The 23,198-nt window shown below is 40.8% G+C and overlaps 4 protein-coding genes across 6 annotated transcripts; 3 read left to right on the top strand and 1 right to left on the bottom strand.

The window, feature by feature from the left end:
• Positions 1-819: 819 nt before the first annotated feature.
• On the bottom strand, positions 820-6,209 carry LOC122053221 (transmembrane ascorbate ferrireductase 2-like). The gene is made up of 4 exons (XM_042615164.1): positions 5,926-6,209; positions 3,883-3,931; positions 1,500-1,699; positions 820-1,419 (listed from the first exon to the last, which is right to left on the bottom strand). Exons 1-4 carry the CDS (start codon positions 6,181-6,183, stop codon positions 1,114-1,116), a joined length of 813 nt encoding a protein of 270 aa, XP_042471098.1. The 5' UTR covers positions 6,184-6,209; the 3' UTR covers positions 820-1,113.
• Positions 6,210-6,372: 163 nt separating this feature from the next.
• On the top strand, positions 6,373-14,279 carry LOC122053222 (V-type proton ATPase subunit e1-like). Its single transcript, XM_042615165.1, has 3 exons — positions 6,373-6,603; positions 7,540-7,587; positions 13,992-14,279. Exons 1-3 carry the CDS (start codon positions 6,506-6,508, stop codon positions 14,056-14,058), a joined length of 213 nt encoding a protein of 70 aa, XP_042471099.1. The 5' UTR covers positions 6,373-6,505; the 3' UTR covers positions 14,059-14,279.
• Positions 14,280-15,079: 800 nt separating this feature from the next.
• On the top strand, positions 15,080-16,570 carry LOC122053220 (transcription factor MYBS1-like). Its single transcript, XM_042615163.1, has 2 exons — positions 15,080-15,732; positions 15,895-16,570. The coding sequence occupies exons 1-2, from the start codon at positions 15,257-15,259 to the stop codon at positions 16,325-16,327; spliced, it is 909 nt and encodes a 302-aa protein (XP_042471097.1). The 5' UTR covers positions 15,080-15,256; the 3' UTR covers positions 16,328-16,570.
• A 1,757-nt stretch (positions 16,571-18,327) lies between these two features.
• LOC122054218 lies at positions 18,328-20,880 on the top strand. Of its 3 annotated transcripts, none has more exons than XM_042616031.1 (4): positions 18,328-18,520; positions 18,610-19,100; positions 19,199-19,293; positions 20,697-20,880. In XM_042616031.1, the coding sequence occupies exons 1-4, from the start codon at positions 18,427-18,429 to the stop codon at positions 20,716-20,718; spliced, it is 702 nt and encodes a 233-aa protein (XP_042471965.1). In that variant the 5' UTR covers positions 18,328-18,426; the 3' UTR covers positions 20,719-20,880. The 3 variants fall into 3 exon arrangements, with proteins under 3 accessions (XP_042471965.1, XP_042471964.1, XP_042471962.1); XM_042616030.1 differs by having other exon boundaries at positions 18,583-19,100; XM_042616028.1 differs by having other exon boundaries at positions 18,577-19,100.
• The last annotated feature ends 2,318 nt before the right edge of the window (positions 20,881-23,198 follow it).

The following is a 23,198-nucleotide window of genomic DNA, read 5'->3' as shown; positions in this document are numbered from 1 at the left end:
AGGCGAGGAGCATCTAGTGCCTAAATAATCTGCACTCGGAACACTTGTGCCCGTGCACGTCCTTCACTCCCATTTAAATCCTGGATAACTACGACTTAATGTATATATTCAATGAAGCAATAACACGATTAATTATCGCTTTTAAAACAAACAAAAAAAAAAGAAAAAATTCTGCAAATCCATTTAAAGCAATTAGTTAATCGATCGGGGACCTAACTCATGCATGGCGATCGGCGATCTCTTGGACGCGGTCTCGGCGCTGTTGAAGACGTGCAGGGGGCGGCGGTGGCGGAGCCACCCTGCCCTGAAAAGGAGGCAGCGCGGCGGGCCCGACGACGGCGGCAAGAGAGTTAAGAAGATTATCATCGTGGAGGAGGAGGTGGCAGTTTGGCAGAGGACTATTCTGCTGGGGAGGAAGTGCCGGCCGCTGGACCACGCCGAGGCCATACACTACGATATTTACGGGAGGCAGATACCAAAGTTCCGACCGCCACCGCCGCCGCTTCTCCGGTTCAAGTTGGTCCACTTGGAGGAGGGGGGCTGACTCCGTTGGCTTCCCTGCGGCCGCTCGTGGATTAAACGATGCAATTAATCTCCGTAATTCCGGTTGACTACGTAACTGCATAATTGCAGAGCATTGCCATCTGTCAGCATGCATTCGTTTCAGATCTCTCACCAATCTAATTATTTTAGTTTCATCCGAATAAAAAAAAATAAAAGCCAATTAACTACAATTTTGCTTTCCTGATCAATTATTATATATGTATACAAATGAGTTTAATGTTAAAAAAATTATGTTGTTTGATTTGAAATTGTAGATTGATGTGGTGCAGCCCATCCGAACAGTTAAATGAGAGTCATGGTACAAGGAAGAAAGCATAGAATGAACTCGAATAATTGAAACATGACAAGCCATTACAGGCATTAGAAAATAGAATACAATTGAAAAATGGGATCCAATATTGCTCGGTACATAATATGTAGGGCGTTTATTCTGATAAAAAGGATGATGATAAATAAACATATATGTAAAAAAGATCTTCCATTTAACAATCCATTCAAAACCTCCCAACTAACCAAATTCATGCTAATCCAATAAAACACGAGCTTTTATTACTCTGGAATCCCTTTGTATGCGTCAGATTTTATAGATGGAGGCATTATGACTGCGAGAGAAACAAAGCCGCCGAGGATTATGATCAAAATACCCATGAAGTTAATTAAGACGGCCTCATTTGAGTATCTTGATATCAAATTGCTGCTTTGAAGAAAGGTGGCCTTTTCTAAGAAGCCAGTAACAGTTGTGGCAATCGCGAGAGAATAGATGTATAACCCGAAAAACACGTGCCATGGAAGTAACAAAGCTCTTCCATTTCTTGAGCCTCCAGGATACCAGAAGGTGTAAAACCCAAGTAGCCACTGTGCAAGGTACAACTACTTGAAGAAACAATGAAAGGAAGAAAAGTAATGGTTGTAGTAAGTAGTAACCAGTGAAGTACCTGAATGGCAAATAACGCAAGGCATGCCAGACCCAACCACGAATGCAGACTGTAGAAGTTGTCGATGCCCCTTTCGTTATGGAATTTTAAAGCTGCCCAAATGCCGATAGACCCCAAACACAGGGCAATAAACTGAATTGTAAGATGCAATGCCTTCCTAAAATTTTTGGTTCCTGACAATGTCTTGTATACTAGCATGGCTGCCATTACCAGTAAGCAATTGCAGTAAGAATAATTAAAGAAGTTTAGTAAAAAAGAAGCAAAGGTTGCTACACAGACTGAGATCCATGACAGATTCAAGAAGAGAGGTTTATGTTTACGACATTTAATCTCCAGACCCATCATTCAGATGCTCATATGAATGTAGCTTTTGAAGGTTAACAAAAGGTGAAGTTGATGTAGCTTATCATCAGAAACTAGATGTTACAAAAAAGTAATACTTAATGTGTGAAGTTGAAACAATGATAAGAAATTTAGAATCTGAAATACAATAAGAAATTGTGATGTGATACATCCTTGAAAATAAACTATTTTATAATTTGCTCTAGTTGTTTGCTTTTTAGAAGCTAGCTTCTATTGTTGTTTTTTGGTTATCTTTTGTGTTAAATTATCTTCTTGAATCTAGAGTCATGCGACAAGCATGTGAAGGAAAAACACAGGCTAGCCTCAACCAGGTGAGATGAGAACAAGAGGCATATGCTTAGAAAGGAAACTTATGTAACCCTATAGCTAAGGTTTAACACAAGCTGTTATAGTAACTAGTGATTATTATGGAACAAAATAAAGATGAATCTTTGCTTGTTGCCAGAAGATTGAGACACATTAAAGTAGTACCAAAGCCTGAGGATCAGAGTCAACATGTGTACAGCTCAATACTGTACACACGATCGAGGCTTTATGTAAGGACTTCACAGTCAAACACAGTTGCTATTACACATCAATTCATCTCTTAAGACAATGGTTTCACAGAATGAATATCAGAAGAGGCATGAGCGGCTGTGGCAGATGCAAGAAGAATGCCTAAGTCCCAACAAGCAGAGATTGTGAGAATGAGACAGATGATCAAAGACCTAACAAAGTTTATTCAGAAAAGAATGAGGGGATGCTTGAATGGAGATATAGACTAATGGCCTTTGCCATAGCAGAAGGTAGCATTGATAGCTAGAAGATAATCCATTCAACAAAGACTTGTGTTCATCTTGAAGCACACACAAACAGACCAAAAAAAAAAAACAGTAGTGCTGGAGAAATGCTTATGGCAGGAATTGGACTTCAACAGTGGGGGCATCTAAGTAGAAATTGCTAATTTCCAAGAAAAAAAAACATATGCAGAAAAGGAAGCCGATTTAGACGAAGAGAGAAAGGTGCTCTTTTTCAGGCTTAAACTGACAGGAGCCTCTATGCACAATGGTAAAGGCATGAGGAGCAAAGATCTAGAAGGTAAGGCCAAGATCTGAAATTGGGAGCAAATGAAGGCAAAGTTTAAAGCAAAATCCTCTACTGATAATTTCATGTACTTGTATAAAATTTCACTCCTTGAAGAAAAAAAGGATAGTGGCTGGTGAAGGTTAACAAGGGTCAGCTTAAAGGAGATAAATGAACAAATTACATGTTGCTTGGCAGGATTCCATTTGGACATCAGAGTTGAGATTAGGGTCAAGCATGTTTTCAGCCCAGAAGATGCTCTACAAAAGGCAACTATGAATCTATGGAGCCAAAGGCTTTGATAGGGTGAAATATATAGGTTTAAAGAACATAATGGTTGTTCACACTAAACAGCTTGCAGGTGGACAAACAACATCAAGACCAATTTTCGAAGCAAGTCAACTAAAGGGCAATTCCCAAGAGATGAAGCAGGCAAAATCACAGTAAAGAATGGAGATTAGGACGGCACAGTTTACAACTTGTTTAGAGCTGATAAAACAAGTAAAAACAACATTGCTTTACAAGAACTCAAATGCATCACATCACCAGTTAATTATTAACATGATGAGAATGCATCGACTGCAACTAATTAAGTACACTTTTCTTTGATCTCTCAACAATATCTAGAATCTTCAAACTAATTTAGCAAATCATAAGAATAGCTACCTAGAGTTGCAATCTATCATGAATTAAAAAGTAAATTAAAAAATCAAAATATGAGATGGAGACATAAACCACAGTAGCTGAAAGATTTTAGGAGGAAAGTGTGGAAGAAACAATTGAAGAAAAGCAGCATCTTACATATGTAGTAGTTAAAATTGAAGTTCGCTTAGTATATAGAGGAATATATAAAGTAGGAAACAGATGCCCTTGATATACAAGAATTAAAAAAAAAATCAGAAACACTTGTAATTTTCTTTTTGAAAAAGAAACTTGTAAAATAAGGAAGAATCAGTACCTTCACCATTTAAAACTATGAATCCAATAACCACTAGAACAGGGTGCACCTACAAGTGTCAAGAATCTCTGAGTTGATAATAACCAGATTTTTCTGTTTATGAAGTGTAATAAACAAAACAGTATCTATTAGTCGCTGAGATTAGTTTAACTTCAAAAGGTACTATTGCCATATTGATTGTCAAGCAAAAGACATAAAGAGAAATCACAGGCAATACCAATATATAACTTCACCACACAAAGACAATAACCCATTAATCCTTACCTTCAAAGACTAATTAGTGATCATGTAATGACATGTTGGCAATATATCAGGATACATTGGTTGTTGAACACATCTAGCTATTTTGGTGAATCAAAGAAAGATGAAGATGAAACAGTGCTTCAATCATAGATAACTACACAGAACCACACCAAATCAGAAGGCAATCACTGGATTAAATTGGTTATTTAAGCTTGTATGATATAAGGTCATGATTACTTACTCTGCCAATATTTAAAAGACCCCATTTTTTAATGTCTGTTTCTTTTGACCAAAAATAGAATAAGTGAGATTAATGGTGGATTTAACTTTTAAGTTAAACTAAGCTATACCAGCTGAGTTATGCTATCTCCGGATACTTTATTAAAGATTTTTGTAGAAATTTGACAATGCAAGTACAAAGATGATTGTAGTCTGATCTAAGATGTCTTTGCTTACGAGTGAACCTCACATGGCATTCAATCACGACAGATTCTTATTGTTTAGTTATATCAGTTCCTTATGATGCAAGAGCCTTGGTCTTAGTTTATGATATTATAGACCAGCAACCTACTTGTTAAATGTGCTAACTTGGTGTAATCTTATGGATGGTGTTGCTCAAAATCTCAGAACATGCTTCCTAATGTATATGACATATACAAATCCAGCACAAGGTGGCTTGAAGATTCTTCTCAAAACACCAGCAATCACAGATTCAGTGTGCATCAATGTAGTGACCAATACACTATGCTGCCCATGCTGCTTGAGACCATCTCATGCTGGCAATGGCTATGTTCTATCAACAGATAGTTAGACACTTCCCCTTCTCCACCTATATTAAATGCCCTACCAACTTCCTCTGTTCTCAACTAGCACATTTACTCTCTCTAAACTCTCTACTTTCATTACTTGGAGGAGAGGACGAGGGAAAGAAAATAGTTTAAGCTGTTAAAAAGAACCAAAAGGAATTGAAGATTGATTCCTTCATTTATGTTACTTGAGGAAAAGTGTGAACCAAAAGAAAATACAGAGATTTGGAAACAAAAATAAGAGGAAAAAAAATTCAGTTGGCCATTGGTGACAAATGTTGATTGATAATTGTTTCCGTGTCTCATTTCCTTCTATTTCCGTCCAATTTAGATAAGCAAGCGAAGGCTTGTTAACTCCTAATTTCCTCCTTTCTTCTCTTCCTTATTTCCTTCCAAATAAATAAAAAGGAAATCTCAAGGTCAACCTTCAATGCCTTTAATTTCCCTCCATTTCCAATAAACAAGGCATAATCTTTCTTCTTCAAGACTTCATGTGTGGAAGTTCTCAAGGTTAAACGTTCATTTGAGAGAATTATATGGAAGTAGGCAGTTGCATTATATTATTTCATCTCTCCTTCATGTTTACTTTCATTTATGATAACTAAGCTCAATCAATATAACAAGTAACTCTACAAAGGCAACAACTGATACTAAATCAGTCAATTATCTATCCTAATTCACAGCACTTTATAAATAATTGCTATCTTTACCAGTCAATTATATTGGTAGGTGGAGGAACCACACATATGAAGCAATACTTAATTGACAGATATCCTAATGTTGGAAGTATGTTAATTTCCTACAGAATCAATATCATTTTAATACATTGAAATCATAAGACTCACAAAAAAAAAAAAAAAGGGAAAAAAAAAGTAAATTAGAGAATCAATATCAGTTTAATGTTGGAAGTGTTGCGACTACAGCTCATTTTGGCAACGACATTTGAAAAAAAAAACACAGAAAAGAAACCAAATCAGAGAAAGAGAACGATTACGTTAAATATCAGGGCTTTGTTATCGGAAATCAGGGCAAGTCCGCCGCGGAAGTAGACGGCCCAGGTGATGACTAGGGCGGCGGAGGCGGCGCCCAATAGGCGGATGATGGAGACGATCGGATGATGTACTACAGGGGCGTTCATTGTAACGTCCTCAGGAGTCAACGGCAGCACCGGTGAAGTTTCGGAGCCGGCGAGATCGGAATCTTCGGAGATCGCCGAGGTCACAGCTTCGATGGCCGTCGACGGTTTTATCATGCCGGCCTAACTTTCTTGGTTCAAAGAACCGGTATTTGGAGTCCGCCGAATCGGGTCGGATTAGGATTGCCTCGGGTTCGAGTCCAAATCTGGTCGTCACCCGTAATGAGACAGGATTTCGACGAGCACGACCCATCTCCGCGGGTGTGGATTTTTTCTATTAAACCCGTGGACCCGATTACGAGCGACACGTATCGTGGCGAAAAGGTTTCAAACCAAAAAAAAAAATCATCGTCGAGATCGGGGAGAGAGAGAGAGAGAGAGAGAGAGGTGGAAGACGAGGAGGGCGAGAAGAGGAGATCTAGAAGAAGGTTTGGGCGGGATGGGTTTCTGGATGACGACCATCGTGTTCTTCTTGTTCGGAGTCATCGCTTCCGCCTCCGTCCGCCTTTGCTGTAACCGCGGCCCCTCGACCAATCTGTATGGCATCCCTTCTATATCCTCATCCTTTAGTTGTTTTTCCTGATGGGCATTTGCTGCCGGAATCTATGTGAAAATAACGATCTTTTCCATTCTGCTTGTATTTTATTGATGAGAATCTGATGCTTATTTTAGGGTTTGTTAGCATGGCCGATTAGGTCAATAGAAAAGTCAGCTTAGTTTCCTTAGTTTGTTCTAGTAATTTGTGGTACTTCTTCTTGTGTTAAAAAAAAAGGACTTCCTTGTAGGTTTTGGTGGTATTGGCTGATTTATAGGAATTCTTGTTGTATGTGTTCCTTGTTTCCCAAATTTTTGAAATATATGATAAATCTGAAGAAACAATAAAAGAAAAAATTGAATTGAATTAGTTTAAGCAAATCTTTGGAAACATCCAGAGTTAAAAGTAACTGTTAAAATTGGGGGATGGAGTTGGAAGGAGCTATTTCGCTTAATCTTAGAAATTTTAGAAAGATTAAGCAAATTGGAATTTGGGCTTCTCTGAAAATGAAACGGCCAATGATATTTTTGAAAAATAAGTTACCAAGTGACTTCTGCTGTCATTGTTTACCAGTTAGCTCTTAAGCATGAGTTATTTCAGACATTGAACTAATCTAATTATGTGATTTGTGAGGGAAGGTAAAATGACCTATTGCTCCCAACTGAATCATTTCCTCTTTCATGTTAAAGTTTCATTCTCACTTTTATTCCCTAAGCTGCAATTTTGATTTGCATAAATCCTGTCAAGACAAAAGACTTCCATAGCTTCTAGTAGAACACTCAATGGCAGATTGTCTGTTAGATTTACTTAAGGGGTTTAAGATTATGATATTGATTGTATTTTTTTTCCATTTAATGACTATATCAAACAATTTATGTTGTTCTTTATCATTTGGGCTAGTGACAATTTTAAAATGTAGGACCAATTTGGTTTTGCAGGTTTCATTTAACGCTAATCATCACTGCAACAATTTGCTGTTGGATGATGTAAGTTCCTCCATCCATAGCTACATGCTTCCTTTGCATGAATTCGTTCCACTATACTAGGGTGTTTTCAATTCACAAACATGATAATTACGTGTAATTTGTAAACATAATTTTGCTTCCATGTAGAGAACTACTTGCATTTCTACATGTTATTTTGTCTTTGTCAGTAGTTATGCAGTTTTCCAAAGGTTTTCTGTAGTGAGAGAAGTGATCAGGATTGCTTTGGTTAATAAGAGCATAGTACTAAGATGATTGTAAGAGATAAATCTTTCCTCAGATTAGGTGAATCGTTTCTTTGAAGAAACTAGAAAGTAATGCTTTAAATGATCCCATATCGGAGCATAGATATTCATCTATTTTCAGCTTGTTTCACAAAATAGCAAAAATGTCATGGAACACTTTACAATGATAACAAAAGAGCAATATTGGTATATGTGCCTAAGCATAGCCAATGTTTGTTGGATTAGAACAAAGAACACGAGGCATGCAGCGACATAGCGTAGTATTAAATAGGAGAAAATTTCTCAACTTGTGGTCCCTGTGATAGAGGGGATGTCGTTGGGCGGTCGGAATAACTATAGTGAGTTCGAAGTCAAGAAGGTTTCTCGTGAGGACATACAACTGGTTCCTCAACGGTAAACTCGCTCCTCTTCCTTCCCCCTCTACATGGTTTCTTTCGAGTTTCTTCTTTCTGGGTTTCTCTTTGGTCTTCCTCCTCTCCTATTCATCAAGTTTGAAGGGACACAAGATAGCCTAGGTTTTTCCGGTTTCAAAGATCTCAGTGGTGGCCTTCTTTCCCAGCAACTCCCAATTCCAGTGACACTTCCAGCCAAGATGGTAGGAAAGGAAGGTTTTGGGGTCATTAATGAGCATTAATTCTCGCAGCAATCAACATTAATTGGCCACATCTTCTAATTGGTTTGGGCGATCTGCTGTGATTTTTTTTTTCCACCAATGGCAACGAATAAGAAAGGAGGCAAAAACACCCCCACGAACCAATCAAAAGCTCATGCAGCTAGTGAAGTTAATGATCTTGTGCTTGCAATGCAACCGTTGGCTGATCAGGTGGTGATGAACATACATCAAATTGGAAAGGTTGCTGACTTGGCAGATTTGAATAAAGGGGATGTCGCTGCTGATGTGGATGTAAGTGGTGAGGTGGACGGCCTGGTGGAATCTGATGGGCATGAGAAAGCTGCTGAAGAGCAAGGGCTGATGGACAAAGGCTGCCAGACAGTACTGCAGGTGAAGAAATGCCACCGGAAGATAACCCTGAGGTTGCGACTCGAGATCATGGAAAGTCATGGGTTGGACTCTTCAAGGACAATCGTAAGACGACAATGGCTACACACTTACAGCAACATACAATCACAGGGAAGAGGAGTTCGGATATGATGACATCGAAACTGTGGAGGACTCGATTGGTTATTGTCTAGTGGGATGTTTTATGGGTAGGCATTCGGGGCGTGATGGTGTGGAGGCAGTGGCTCACAGATAGAAGGTTCCTTACAAATTCTTTATGAACAAGAGCAATTGGATAGTTTACAAACTTAACACGTCGCAAGATCGAGAGAAAGTCTTACTTGGAGGACCATACTTCACTTTTGGAATCCCTTTATTCTTGAAACACATGGCAAGTTGTTTTCTTTACAACGAAGATGGGAGGTTCATTCTAGCATGGTCTTCCCCCGGATTGTTGGTCACCGAATGTTTTGAGTTTGATAGGCTTAGAGATTGGCAAGCCACTCTACACTGACAAATTAATAGGGACATGAGAAAGATTAACTTTTGTGCGGCTCTTGGTAGCAGTCTCGATAATTGGTACACTGTCACAAGTGTTCCCATCACCCTACCTATGGGTGTTCAAATTGACTTAGAAATCATGTATGAGGTTATGCCAGATTTTTGTGAAGTTTGCCGAAAATCGAAAGGAAGTTTTCTATAAGGGGGATATATCGGTCGGCTACACCGCTAATCAGTCAAGGGGAGGGGGATGGGTGCAATAGTGGATCCAAATCAAAATAAGCCTGGAAGGCAATGGTCTCAATATGCAAGAGGCCATAGGCGATTAAGGTATAGAAGGCGAACAAGGCAGGCATGAAGGCAAGCAGGTGGTGTGCATGATGAAGGCGGATAGGAAACTGCAGATGTAAATCACTTAGCAATTGTGGAGGTGGCCATCCCGATCCCGGTTGCGGTTGAAAGTCTCCCGAGCCCAAATGTTAGTCCTCGAAGGACAGAGGAGGCAGCTTCTCAACATCCGCGGCAACAAGGGGAAGAGGTGGAACCAGCAGCACAGAATGCGGAAGGGATGGTTAATCATCTGGAGGTCTTGAATAGCTCAGGAGCTTTTTCCTCATCTGCAGCCCAAGTGACACAGACATCAAGCGATGGGGCATCTGTGACTTCGGCGCCGACATCTTCTTCATCAAATGCATCTATGACCTTGGCCTCAACTTCCTCCTCCTCGGCTGAATCTGTGAGCAATGGGGCAGTAGGCATGGTAATGACTGGAGCTTCAACACCTATGTAAAGCGGTAGATAACCATGGATTCAGTAGCCCGCACAAGGGGAGCCAAATGAAGGTTGCTGCTTGGAACATCTGGGGCTTTCATAAGTCCCTAAGACATTGAGCGGGGGGAGACATCTTCTCAGGCACAAAGATATCCATGTGATGGCTTTATTCGAAACGAAAATCATGGAGGAATCTCTTCAATCGATTATACAACGGCGTTGGGGCATGCTCCTAATTTTGGTATATCTAATCGTGGTCATATATTGCTTTTATATGGGATTTATAAAGAGTTGATATGGACATTATTATGACGACCGATCAGTTTATTCATTCATGTTCGGTGTCATGGGTCTGGGAGGGCTTTCTTTGTGACTTTCATTTATGGGCTGCAAGCGCTTACGGAGCTTGGTGGGACTATGTTTGAGTCGTCGATGATTATGAGGGATTTTAATTCAATATTATCAATTGATGACAAAGAAAGGGGTTCTCTAGTTACAAATCATAAAATGAGAGATTTTCAAATATTTGCTTAGGTGTGCGGCTGGTGGATTTTCGCTCCATTGAATGTCGGCTCACTTGGACCAATGGTATGGTTTCTTCTAAATTGGATAAAGTTTTAGTTAATTCACATTGATTAATGGTAGATTATGATGCTCATGCAGAGTTCATGGCACCTGGTTATCTCTCGAATCACTCTTGTGCTAGAGTGCCCACCCTTGCAAAAGACAGAGTCATGAACTAACCTTTCAAATTCCTCAACTTGTGGACACCGCATGGGGATTTCAAGGTGGTGGAGGATTCATGGACTGCTCCAGTTATAGGGAACACTCAGTTTGTGCTTAAGATGAAACTAACCCGATTGAAAGGTCGGTTAAGGGAGCTGAACAAGAATCATTTTGGGCACATCTCGGAAAAGGCGAAAAGGGCAAAGTCAAATTTGGAGGAGATGCAAAAAGGAGTTCTAGAGGGAGGGGCTATTCCTACGGACTATGGGCAAATACGGAGGCAAACCACTCTTCTTGTGGAAGCGGAGAAGTAATTCTATCAACAACGGGCGAAGAATGTTAACCAAAGAAGTTAGGATAAATGTACAAAAATTTTTCATTATGTGGTGAAGCGTGACAACAAAAGGAATGCTATCATCACCCACACCATAAGAAATAGGGATCAAACAACAAGTATGGGAGAGGTGGTGGATGAATTTGTAGATTTCTTTCACTCTTTGCTTGGGCATTCATCACAGTGCAGTCTGTGTGACAGTTTGTGTGACAGGCCGGTATTTCTCGGAAAAAAGCTAACCAACGGCCAAACAACGGATCTATGTAGGCCTGTGGGAGTGGAAGAAATTCAGGCAGCCCTTCTTGGCATTGGGAATGACAAGACATCGAGTCTGGATGGGTATGGGGCGAAGTTCTTCACACCTTGGGGCATAATTGGACCGGATTTTATCACAGTAGTAGAAGAGTCCTTTTACTCAAGGGAGTTGCTAAACCAATGAAACCACTCTGTGATCTCTCTAGTACCAAAGGTGGATCATGCATCAGAAGTTGCGGACTATCACCCGATCTCGTGTTGTAATATTTTTATAAGGTAATAGCCAAGTTATTAGCCGGACGGTTAGCCATGGTTTTGGGATACTTGTTGTACCCGACACAAGCAACATTCGTGTAAGGGCGTTCTATAGGAGATAACATCAACCTAACCCAAGAACTACCAAAGAAATATGCCCGCAAAAGAATCTCACATGTATGATTAAGGTGGATTTGAAGAAGACCTTTTACATGGTTGATTGGGATTTTCTTAGTTCAGCGCTCGTTGGTTTTGGTTTTCCCTAACAGTACTGAGGATGGATTAAAAAATGCATCACGGTGGTCTCTTATTATCGCTAAATGGTGGCCTTTATGGATTTTTCAATGGATGGCGTGACTTGAGGCAAGGTGACCCTATCACCCATGTTTTTCGGTTTATGCATTGAGGTACTATCAAGAAGAATACATGATGCTTCATTGCTACCCTCTTTTCACTTTCACCCTATGTGCAAAAAGGGTAATATCACCCACCTTGTTTACGCCGACGACTTGATGTTGTTCGCACGGGCGGATGAAACCTCTACCAAGTTGTTGGAGGATTGTTTGGAACAATTTGTGAATGAGGCGGGCTTGAAGGCTAATCCATTGAAATCCCACATATATGGCAGGTATTGATGATAAATGAAGAGTCGACTACTCAACATTATGGGGTTCCAAGAAGGCATGTTTCCATTCCGGTAGTTGGGTATTCCTCTACGGCGGAAAGGTTGCGAATTGTAAATTATGGGCTCTTAATTGATAATATCACAAGGAAGATAAACGTTTGGCCGAAACATATTATATCCTATGTAGGGCGTTTGGAGTTGGTTAGATCAGTCCTCCAAGGAGTGGTGTGTTATTGGCTCTCCGCGCTCCCCATCCCTGGTGGTGTTATTGAGAAGATCAAAGGTTTATGCCAAATGTTTGTGTGGTCCTCCAAGCACCCACCGATATCATGGGCCATTGCTTGTTTTTCTAAACAAGATGGTGGCTATGGACTTCGTGATCTGCACGCATGGAACAATGCACTACTAAGCAAGACACTAAATTGATTCGCTATGGGTAAGATGGGTGCAATAACAATACATCAAGGGTACATATCTTTGGCAATGAAAAGTCAAAGCCTCAAACTCTCCCCTTATTAAACGGCTCATGGACATAAGTGATGAAATCTTGCAGGGCTTTCATGGACAAGGGGTGGTCAACATGGAGTTGATTGGGTGGTTCGCGGCGGAGAAAAATGGAATTGCAAACGCCTATGATTTCTTCCAGCCAAGAGGACCGGTGGTGACTTGGGTACAGGTGGTTTAGAGATCAGAGATCTTGCCAAAGCATTGATTTATTATATGGCTACTAGCACATGTGAAACTACGTACGATTGACAGAATGACGTATGTTTTGGACAAGTCTTGTGTGCTTTGTCGTGGGTATGAAGAGATGAGCAGACACTTTTCTTTGAGTGCCCCATCACTCGTGCTCTATGGGACAAGGTGAAGTGGTGGATAGAGTTTAGACATGATGTTCGAACAGTGGAGGAACTCTTCTAGTTTCTTGGGCGGCATTACAAGGATGGTAGACGTAAAATGAAAGATCGACGCCTTGGCGTCTCATGTATGATATATATTTGTGAGAAGCTTGCTACCAGTGTTGTTTTGATGGGATTGCTCCTGATGTTGATAGGATATTTTGTAAGATTCAAGTACATGTTTATCGTTTTGTGGACATGCATTGAGAGTGAGTAGACGCAGATGTCTTGTATCCATGTGCTGCTGTGGTGTGACCGATTGTGGGATGATTGAAGAGTATACCTCATATGTAGAGGTTGTTAAATCCTATTTTATGATTGTATCCGTTTTTGCTGATTACACCCTCTTGAAGTTTTTTTTATACATTTACCTCTTAAAAAAAAGGAAGACCAATATTGGTTGATAAATGGCTGAGAGATTTGCTGATGCAACACTGAAGTTGATAAATGGATCTGATCTACAAAAGAGAAAACTTTTGCTATTTTCTTCTTCCTTGCTGTGAATTGAATATATTCCACATTACTGAAGTTCATGAAAAAAAAGATATGACATTTATTGTGAAAGGTTCTGAAGAAAAATAGTAGTAAATTGTGGGTTCCAATATTTACTTAGTTCCACACAAAGAGAAAATATTTAGAGAGATTTACTAAAAGCCAATTTTCCTCCTCCAGAAACGAGGAGGAGATGTAAAAGGAGATTGAGTGAAGTTTAGATGTCCACACTAAACATTTTGATAGGAGAAATTTAGTAGTCTTATATTCATTAAATTGATTTATATTCATAAATTTTCCTCAGGTGGGCGATTGTCTATCTTGCTCAGCTGAAGCCTCTAATTGTACCAATCCTCAGCGAAGGAGAATGAGATGCTCTCGAGGAATTATTTGAATCATTTGCTGTGATTCCAGAAGGCACATTCCATTTCAGCTGCAGCACTGTGCTGCCACGCATCTTATTGCACAATTTATTCTCTTTGTCTTTACTTCTTTTCTAAAACGATCTCTGAACAAAGTGGCCTACTGAAAATTTTGGTTTGTGCCTATTTGTATTATGATGCCAATTTCATATAAATGTTAAAATTCTTAATTCCTTTTCTTTTCTGTTGGTTTCTGAAGATTCCACACGACGTCATTAGACAATTGAAGAGTATATGGTGTAGGACCAAGTATCTAATTTTTAACTTGTCATACTTTTTGATTCAGAATTCAAAATCAGATTCTTTCTATATCCAAATATATTTTTTTTATTGTTATGGTATTTAGAATATTTTTGGTATGTTAGTATTTATGGATTATATTTTGTATATTGATATGATTTTTTTTTACTTTTTCTGTAGTATTTCTTTCCTTTATATACTTGATAGAAATCTTATATTCTATATAAATAGAATCATGCTTTATTAATAATAAAATTTCCTATTTTTTTTTGGGGGTAGCGTTATCGACGTCATTATACAAGGACAAAAATCAAGAGAAGGACTATTCAACCGATCAGACAATGAGCTGGTGGATAACGTCTGCATCCTTCAATAATAAGAAATGCAGAATCGACCACGTCACCGGTTAAATCTTTCCAAATCTTCCATCCCTTTACATATTTGTCCTCCAAAATTATCTATTTATTCTCAAAAAAAAATTCTTCAGGCACAATGTTTGACTAAGAGATTGCATCACCTTCACGTCTTCACGGGCATCGCGTTAATAATTTAAAGCACAGGTAACGTAATCTTAATTGTTTGAGATCGACACGAAGGGTAAGATTAACGTTTGTTAGTCAAATTTGTGAGAGAAGTTTCTTATTGCTCTATCTTCTTTGAGTTTGTGAGTAATCGATATGGAATTACAGAATATTGGAGGGTGAATTCGTAAGTTGGGAAATCGCGTTATTAAGTGGTCCGTGCTGTACCTTTCGGGTGGGGTTTGCCTGCTTATTCTATTTCCAGCCACCGTTGGTGAGCGGACCGGTCGATCCGGTCACCACGCGCAGACCGTTATAGTCACCGACTCGGCCGCGTTTCGTCCAACCACCACCGCCTCCACCCTTATCGCGCGCGCGACCGCCGGATGGCCGGAGCGGCAGCGGAAGCGGGGGGCGGCGCGGGAGGATGGAGCAGGGAGGACGACAAGGCCTTCGAGAACGCGCTCGCGACGGTGCCCGCGCCGCCGAAGGAAGAGGGGGCGGAGGGCGAAGAACGCGGCGGGAGATGGTGGGATCTGATCGCGGCTGGAGTCCCTGGGAAGACCGCGGCGGAGGTGAGGCAGCACTACGAGGTTCTGGTGGAGGACGTGGAGGCCATCGAGGCCGGAAGGGTCCCCGTCCCCCGCTACGGCGGGGAGGACTCGCCGCCTTCTTTGACTCTACCGTCTTCCTCCAAGGAGAACCAGAAGCACCGCCACCAACAACAACAAGATCCTAACAGCCACCTGGGTTCGTCGGATAGAAAGAAAGCGAGGTCTGACATTAGAGGGCCGAGCAAGAGTTGCTCCAAGGCGGAGCAAGAGCGGCGGAAGGGAACGCCATGGACCGAAGAAGAACACAGGTTTTTTTTTCCCCCTTTTTCCAATTTTGTGTGAAATCTACTACTTTCCTGCTCAGAGAAAAAAGAGAGATGCGTTTTCTCACATTCCCGTTGTTGAACTCTCGATTTTGTTCAAATTGATACCATTACAGAGCAATTCAATGTGTGAATTTATGAATTCAGGCTTTTCCTGCTTGGCCTCGACAAGTATGGGAAGGGTGACTGGAGAAGCATATCGAGGAACTTCGTCATCTCAAGGACACCAACACAAGTTGCAAGCCACGCTCAGAAGTACTTCATTCGCCTAAACTCCATGAACAGAGACCGCCGGCGATCGAGCATCCACGACATCACAAGTGTGAATGGCGGCGACGCCTCTTCTCAGCAGGGCCCTATTACTGGTCAGGCCAACACGGCCATGGCGGGATCATCTATCAAGCATCCTTCACTAGCCAATGTGCAAGGGATGCCGATGTACGGGCCGCCGGTCGGTCATCCATTCGCCGCCGGCCATATGATCTCAGCAGTCGGCACTCCGATTATGCTTCCTCCTGGCCACGCCCCTTACGTCATGCCTGTCGCCTATCCACTGCCTCCTCCACCAATGCACCAGTAGTCCTTGCAACATCCTCGTGCAGGAGCTTGGCGTCTTCTGACTCCCATTGCCTTGACATTTATTGATAGAGTTCAAGAGGATATTGGAGATTAATCATTAATACAGGATTTTGTTTTGGTGCAATAATAATTCAGTAGCTGATATCACTTGTAATGACCATTAAAGACTTGCCGCCGTAATTATGGGATATAATTGACCTTAAATAATATTTGTAAATCTAGTAGGGGATGTCTTCCAACTCCATATCAGTGTTCTTCAGTGTTTATAGTACTTTCATTCAGTCCACACTATCCTTGACTTTCAGACTTCTTGTCATTCTCCAAGAGTGAGGATGCGAGAAGAAAAATAAATATGTTGAATTTGTTTTGATAGTTCCGATTAATTTATTCTTTTATTGTTTGAGATAGGGGTTACAATAGGTTAAGCAAAGGAATTAATGGAGCATATTATGTTTAGCATTTTTTTAAAAAAAATTATCAAAAGATGGTCTCACCTCACCAAACCTATAAAATTACATAATCCTCTTCAGTATAGTATTCGGTTGGTTAGTAGTTACGATTTTATAATTATTATATTCTAAATTTTGACATATTTATTTAATATTTACATTGAAAAAATTATGAAATTATAGTTATTATAACACACCGAGTTATTTTACAGTAGAAATTCTCTGGTCCGTAAATTGCGGATCAGGGGATGATCCAATGATGAGGACCTTTGATTTGGATGGACCTCATCTTTAAATAGGTGGGGTTCATCGTGAGATCAATCTAAATTATCGTAATTTGCGGACCAAAGGATTTCTTTATTTTATTTAACAATATTCATATTGTATTACAAAATCATAATCATTACAACATTCTAATAATATAAAATTATATTATTATAATATTATACAGTAAATATAAACTTATTGTGACAAAAGAGAAATACATTCATCTCCCACGCCTCTACCAAAAATACAAATTTATCATGCTCATACAATTAGCCGACCAATTTAGGATTTAAACTTAAAGCAAACTAAAAAGTTAAAATTGGCGTATCAAAAAGTCAAAATCGAACAAAAAATATACTTGGCTAATAGGATATGACGTCATTTTGATATATATTTTAAAAAAACAACACCCTTATTATTGCCTATTTAATTTTCATATTTTTTATTTTTTTTTAATTAAATATGAGATGAAAGGATTATTTAGTTGGTGTTATGTGATTGGACATCAAAAATAATCAAAGGATGATAATCATTGCTCTTGTCTGAAAGCATAGAAAGTTGGATATAGGGCAACTCCAAGTTGGATATAGGGCAACTCCATTGTCTAGAGGAAGACTTTCTCTTTCTCTATAAAATAAATTAAATCAGGGAAAGGGTCATTGATGTACCTCCAACGCTTAAGTTAGAAATAAAAGTTGGAAGAAAAACTAAAAGTAGTAGAGACAGAGATTGATCTTACTTTTCTTCGTACTTGATCATCTATTTCTATTTAATATTATTAATTATCAACAGAAGATTTTTTTATCTTGACTTCTGTGTATTAATGATAAATAGAGTGTGCCCTTTTATCTTGGGTTCTTTATATTCAATGATGGTGAAATGTTTTCTTTTGTTTTCTCTTCCTCTTATTCATCTATACAGTATTATACCCCATGCTGGACGGATGGTTCGCTTGGCCTGCGCTTCTGCTGACCTGGACAACTAGACACTGGTTCATCCATTTGACTGACCGGATGATGGCTCATCCATTCGGCCGATCGGACTGTGGTTCATCCGATCGGCACGCTCGGGTCATATGCTTAGCTCTAATGTTGTCCATCCTGAGTTTGATCGATACCGTGATAATTGACTCATGACAACTAGGCTCTTCCTGATCACGGCATCAATTATCAAAGAAAAATTGTCAAAAATAAATAATTATTTAGCTAAATATTTTTTTAAAAAATATATTGCTTTCATAAATGTCAGTATATAAACTAAACTCTTGCCCTCTTCGATCGGACGGATAACAGATCTCCATTTCTATTTTCCCGCCCATCTCCAGACCAGCCCTCTCCCTCTCCGGATTCGATCAGTTGTTTCTCAATTTCTCGATCCATCGCCCATGCCGTCGGGTCCGAGGAAGAGAAGAACCGCCAGGCGGAAGAAGGAAATGGTGGAGCAGATGAAGACCATCTCGTCTTCCGATCCTTCCCAAGGTATCTTCTCTTCCCTTTTTTTTTCTTCGGTTCGTGGCGTCCGATGATTTCTTCAGATTCAGGGCAAGGGGATGATCTGGTAACGGAAGGGAGCGGCGAGGTTGATAGCCATTGCACGGCATTTTCCTCTGCCCCGACATCGCCCTCTGCAGAGAGCTATTACTCTTTATCCTCTAAAGAGTGGTCTGGATCGGAAGCTGTCGATGGTGTCGCGAAAAAGAATTCGGAGAATCTTGAAGCCGAGGGCTTTACCGAGCAAGATGAACTGGAGTTGGCTCCTGCTGTAACGGAAGTAGCTTTTCTGCCGAAAGATGAATCGGCCGCTAAATCAGATGAATTAACCGAATCTGAAAGGGGAAACTCGAAAACTGCCGAGGATTCGGACATTTCCGTCGATAACGCCATTGGTTTGACTGAGGAAAGGAGCCAAGTCACGGAGGTTGCTGCTGATGTTCTTGAAGAGATTCCGCGCGGCGACAGAGAAAAAGCAGCGGAAGCCCGTGGCCTTGATGGGGTCGGTAAACACGGTGGAAATGGCCGTCAAATTGCTGGAGTAGACGAGACGTTACCGACGACCAAGGTGCTAGAGTTGTTGGGCGCTTGTGGTTGTGACTCGTGCTACTTCTCTTGCTTTACTTGAATTAATGTACTGATTAGGGAATATCTCGTGCTATGCAGGTCCAGCATAGCGCTCCGCTGGTGGTGCATCGTTCGCAATGGTGGAATTGTTGTGGTTTGCTGGATTTGTCACAAATCCTGTTGGAAAATTTCAGGTATTTTAGTCACCTCTTAAGATAGTTTATGCTAATTTCTCTGTCTTTTCCATTAGTTAATCACTTCAAAGACCCACAAAATTTGATTATTAACTAAAGAATGTTCATGTATTGATAGTTTACAAATTGTGCGGTTTTCATACTTTTTTTGTAACTTGCAATTGATAAGTTAGTGTACCAGAGCTTAGAGTGAACAGGTCATCTGGTTTTCTTAGGCCACCATATTTGATGGTAAACAATGTATACATTTTAGAAACTCAAGACGTTTTAATCGGGTAGCATTGCTTGATTAAACATGATAGGAGATGAATTGCACGGAAATTTTCTTGGAAATATAACACAAGATATTAGGAATGGTTTCAGTAAAATCTGAAATTTCGTGGACATGGTTGCAAGAAATTAAGATAGTAAAGAGTCTAGAAATTAGTCAATATACAACATTTTGGTGGAAAGTATGTAAGTGATACTCAATTACTGCGTTGGGACTATCATTTCTCAAACATTGGACACATTGGAAAAGGTTGCATAGTAACAATCTGAAAGCTAAATCTGCAGTTTTAGCTCCTTCGGAGCATTTCTTCTTTTCTTAGTTTTCTTTCAGTTAAGCTCCAGTTTTGAAATGATGTTTTTTCTTTGTAAAACTCATGCAACTTAATCATATGTAAGATACACAGTATTCATGTATCATGTTCCTTTAAAATAAGATAGCTTTAATTTTTTTTGTCTATTATATATATTTTAAAATTTATACGATGAAAAATACCTCAGCCCAGTAGTCCTGGGTTCTGCTGGGCTCTGCACGACCTAACTAGTAGCGGTCTGCCTGCAGACATAGCTCGTTGAAACCTTTGCTGTAGTCCTATTCCTGTTTTGCAAAATGCTTTCAACATGTCAAAGTTGTTGTCTAAACTTTCAAATTTCTTATAGTCTATCCTGCAAGCCAAATTTCATTAGACAATATCCACATGACACTCATGTGGTGGGTAGATTCGACAAAAGGTAAATATAATTGTGCCTCCATGCTCAACATATGTTTGCTATGTGGCCACCATGTGCACCTCCATGTTCAAATGGTTTTTCACCAAATGGCATAGGCCTTTTTTTTTAATTTGTTGGGAAAATTGAGAAGGAATCTTGAAAATCTGAGCAAAAATGGAATTTTTCGTTTATTATAGGAGCAAAGCTTACGAAGTAATTCCATGCGAGGACTATGTTCTTGCGTGTGTTTTCATTCATGTGGTAAATTATTACAAACTAAAAAAATTGTTGGTATGTGTTTAACTCCTTGATATGTAAATGCATTTTTTTCTTCTTTCTAAGACAGCCTTTTATTTGTTTTTCCATGTAGCTTTGTTTTTGCCTCCTTGCTTTGTCTAACATATCTTAACTATCTGGCAATGCAGATGCAGTTATGCTAGTTTCTGAAAGATGCCCAAGTAAAGATTGTGAAAATAACTGTGGAACATTTTAATGGTAGGTGTCAGGTAAACTAAGCGATACTTTGTTTGCTTGCTTATAAGCCGTTAAATAACTTTGTCACATTCTAGTTCAACTCTATACACTTTGAGGTACTAAATTTGGTAGCATTGTTGTGAAAACGTTATGTGGATTCATCAACTATTTCAGAGTATTGGAGAAAACTAATTCTATAGTGCGTCAAGTGGATACTTGATTAATCGTGAAATTGTTTTACTTCTAGGGTTTAGTGCATCTCCAATAGTTAGGACTCCATATGAGATATTTTTAGAGCATCTCCAATGCAAGCTTTATTAGAGGTTTGTAAAATTGAAAAATCTCACCAAAAAGAGCTTTTATGATTATGTATATAAGGTTTGGGGTTTTTAATTTAAGAGCAGGTTTGAGTTTTCAAATCTGCTTTTTTCTCTTAAACATAGAGCTAATAATTAATGTTAATGATTGTCATAATGTTTTATAATGTTTCATTTTATAAATAATTAATAATAAGTCCATTTATGGAGAGAATTAATGTGCATAAGCCATGCAATTACATGTGGAGAGAATTACAAAAAAACTCACTTAGAGCTTTAACCATTAGGAATATTTCAATGAGTTTTTATAATATTTGATCCTGTCCGAAAGCTGAATCAACGGACGCTGGGCACGTGGCGCTCTCCAGTTGCTAACGTGGGTCTTCGACTGCTGGTGCGAACTTCCGGCGATCCTACAAAGAAGTCGGGCCGGGAAGGGGCTCCCGGCTACGACCCTCCGACGCTCAAGTCAGATAACGAATGGCAAGAAGGTGGCTCCAGAGATTTCAGATTGCATACCTCTGGTGAAGTCTAATGGTCTTTATATAGAGCCACGGGAACTTGGTGCACACCAATTGAGGTGTACACGTGTCATATCCCTTACCGCAGCATGGGCTTGTCAGAAGGGCATGTCTGACTCCATACCGCTACAGTCTGAGCGTCTAATTGATGGGACAGCAGAATATTCGATCGCACCATACTGCGTATGGTTTAGTCTTCGAACATGTCTGTTGTCAGCAACAGGGGTTACTGAGATGACGTCCACACTGTCCCCTACTCTTTGACTTCCTCTTCTAGGATCGACCATACAGCCGCTCGGCCAACGCGCTCGTCTTTAGTCAGACGTAGGTGGTCGCCCGTCCGGGAAGACTGAGGGTCGTCCTTCCGCTCGGCCCTTCGTTCCTGTTCAATCGAGCGCCGGAACCCCGACTCCTACCGGGGCGCCTGTTGCCATCGGTTATTCACCGGTCGGCCGGCCGGGAGGTCGGCCCATCCTTCTCCGGTCGGCTGATCGGTTCGCCCTTTTTCATGAGTCTGGTCGGTCCATCCTTATCCAATGGACCACCTGGACTTTTGACTTCCACTTGGCGTTGACTTCCCAGCACGGGGGTTCCCTATTCTTACCGCCGGATCACTTGCCTCCCCTTCAAGTCTAGTCAAAGGAGGCGAAGTCCGACTGACTGGACTACCGATCTGACTGAGTAACGGCCTTTACAACCGAGGACCACGCAGAGAGCTACCCGTCCTGCGGCTTTATAGGCTCTGGTTGCCCGCCTTTTAACGTCGATTTTTACCGTCGGAGCTCGACGGTCTTCCGATCAGAAGGTTTATAGACGTCGATTCGTCTCTCGAATTTTAACGTCGGAGCTCGACGGTCTTCCGCTCGGCGGGTTTATAGACGCCGGCTCATCTCTCGATATTTAACGTCGGAGCTCGACGGTCTTCCGCTCAGCGGGTTTATAGACGCCGGCTCGTCGGAGCTCGACGGTCTTCCGCTCGGACGTTTATAGACGCCGGCTCGTCTCTCGATATTTAACGTCGGAGCTCGACGGTCTTCCGCTCGGAGGGTTTATAGACGCCGGCTCGTCTCTCGATTTTTAACGTCGGAGCTCGACGGTCTTCCGCTCTGCGGGTTTATAGACGCCGGCTCGTCTCTCGATATTTAACGTCGGAGCTCGACGGTCTTCCGCTCGGAGGGTTTATAGACGCCGGCTCGTCTCTCGATTTTTAACGTCGGAGCTCGACGGTCTTCCGCTCGGAGGGTTTATAGACGCCGGCTCGTCTCTCGATTTTTAACGTCGGAGCTCGACGGTCTTCTACTCGGAGAGTTTATAGACGCCGGCTCGTCTCTCGATATTTAACGTCGGAGCTCGACGATCTTCCGCTCTCCGGGTTTATAGACGTCGGCTCGTCTCTCGATTTTTAACGTCGGAGCTCGACGGTCTTCCGCTCGGAGGGTTTATAGACGCCGGCTTATCTCTCGATTTTTAACGTCGGAGCTCGACGGTTTTCCGCTCTGAGGGTTTATAGACGCCGGCTCGTCTCTCGATTTTTAACGTCGGAGCTCGACGGCCTTTACGGCTAATTTTAACACTGATGACATACGCCCTACCGAGCGGCGAGGGGTCTTCGTCT

The sequence above is a fragment of the Zingiber officinale genome, chromosome 3A (assembly GCF_018446385.1).
Source record: "Zingiber officinale cultivar Zhangliang chromosome 3A, Zo_v1.1, whole genome shotgun sequence".
NCBI classification, from domain to species: Eukaryota; Viridiplantae; Streptophyta; class Magnoliopsida; order Zingiberales; family Zingiberaceae; genus Zingiber; species Zingiber officinale.
Note: the sequence above shows the minus strand (reverse complement) of the source record. Positions and strands in the feature narration are given on the sequence as shown.

Excerpts from the sequence above, each read along its gene's own strand:
- LOC122053221 (XM_042615164.1), bottom strand. The coding sequence starts at position 6,183 with ATGATAAAACCGTCGACGGCCATCGAAGCTGTGACCTCGGCGATCTCC. Across the intron at positions 1,700-3,882 it reads CATAGTTTTAAATGGTGAAG|CCATGCTAGTATACAAGACA; the intron begins GTACTGATTCTT and ends TGGTAATGGCAG. Across the intron at positions 1,420-1,499 it reads TTGCGTTATTTGCCATTCAG|TGGCTACTTGGGTTTTACAC; the intron begins GTACTTCACTGG and ends TACCTTGCACAG.
- LOC122053222 (XM_042615165.1), top strand. The coding sequence starts at position 6,506 with ATGGGTTTCTGGATGACGACCATCGTGTTCTTCTTGTTCGGAGTCATC. Across the intron at positions 6,604-7,539 it reads CGCGGCCCCTCGACCAATCT|GTTTCATTTAACGCTAATCA; the intron begins GTATGGCATCCC and ends TTGGTTTTGCAG. Across the intron at positions 7,588-13,991 it reads ACAATTTGCTGTTGGATGAT|GTGGGCGATTGTCTATCTTG; the intron begins GTAAGTTCCTCC and ends AATTTTCCTCAG.
- LOC122053220 (XM_042615163.1), top strand. The coding sequence starts at position 15,257 with ATGGCCGGAGCGGCAGCGGAAGCGGGGGGCGGCGCGGGAGGATGGAGC. Across the intron at positions 15,733-15,894 it reads TGGACCGAAGAAGAACACAG|GCTTTTCCTGCTTGGCCTCG; the intron begins GTTTTTTTTTCC and ends TTATGAATTCAG.
- LOC122054218 (XM_042616028.1), top strand. The coding sequence starts at position 18,427 with ATGCCGTCGGGTCCGAGGAAGAGAAGAACCGCCAGGCGGAAGAAGGAA. Across the intron at positions 18,521-18,576 it reads GTCTTCCGATCCTTCCCAAG|ATTCAGGGCAAGGGGATGAT; the intron begins GTATCTTCTCTT and ends TGATTTCTTCAG. Across the intron at positions 19,101-19,198 it reads AGACGTTACCGACGACCAAG|GTCCAGCATAGCGCTCCGCT; the intron begins GTGCTAGAGTTG and ends CGTGCTATGCAG.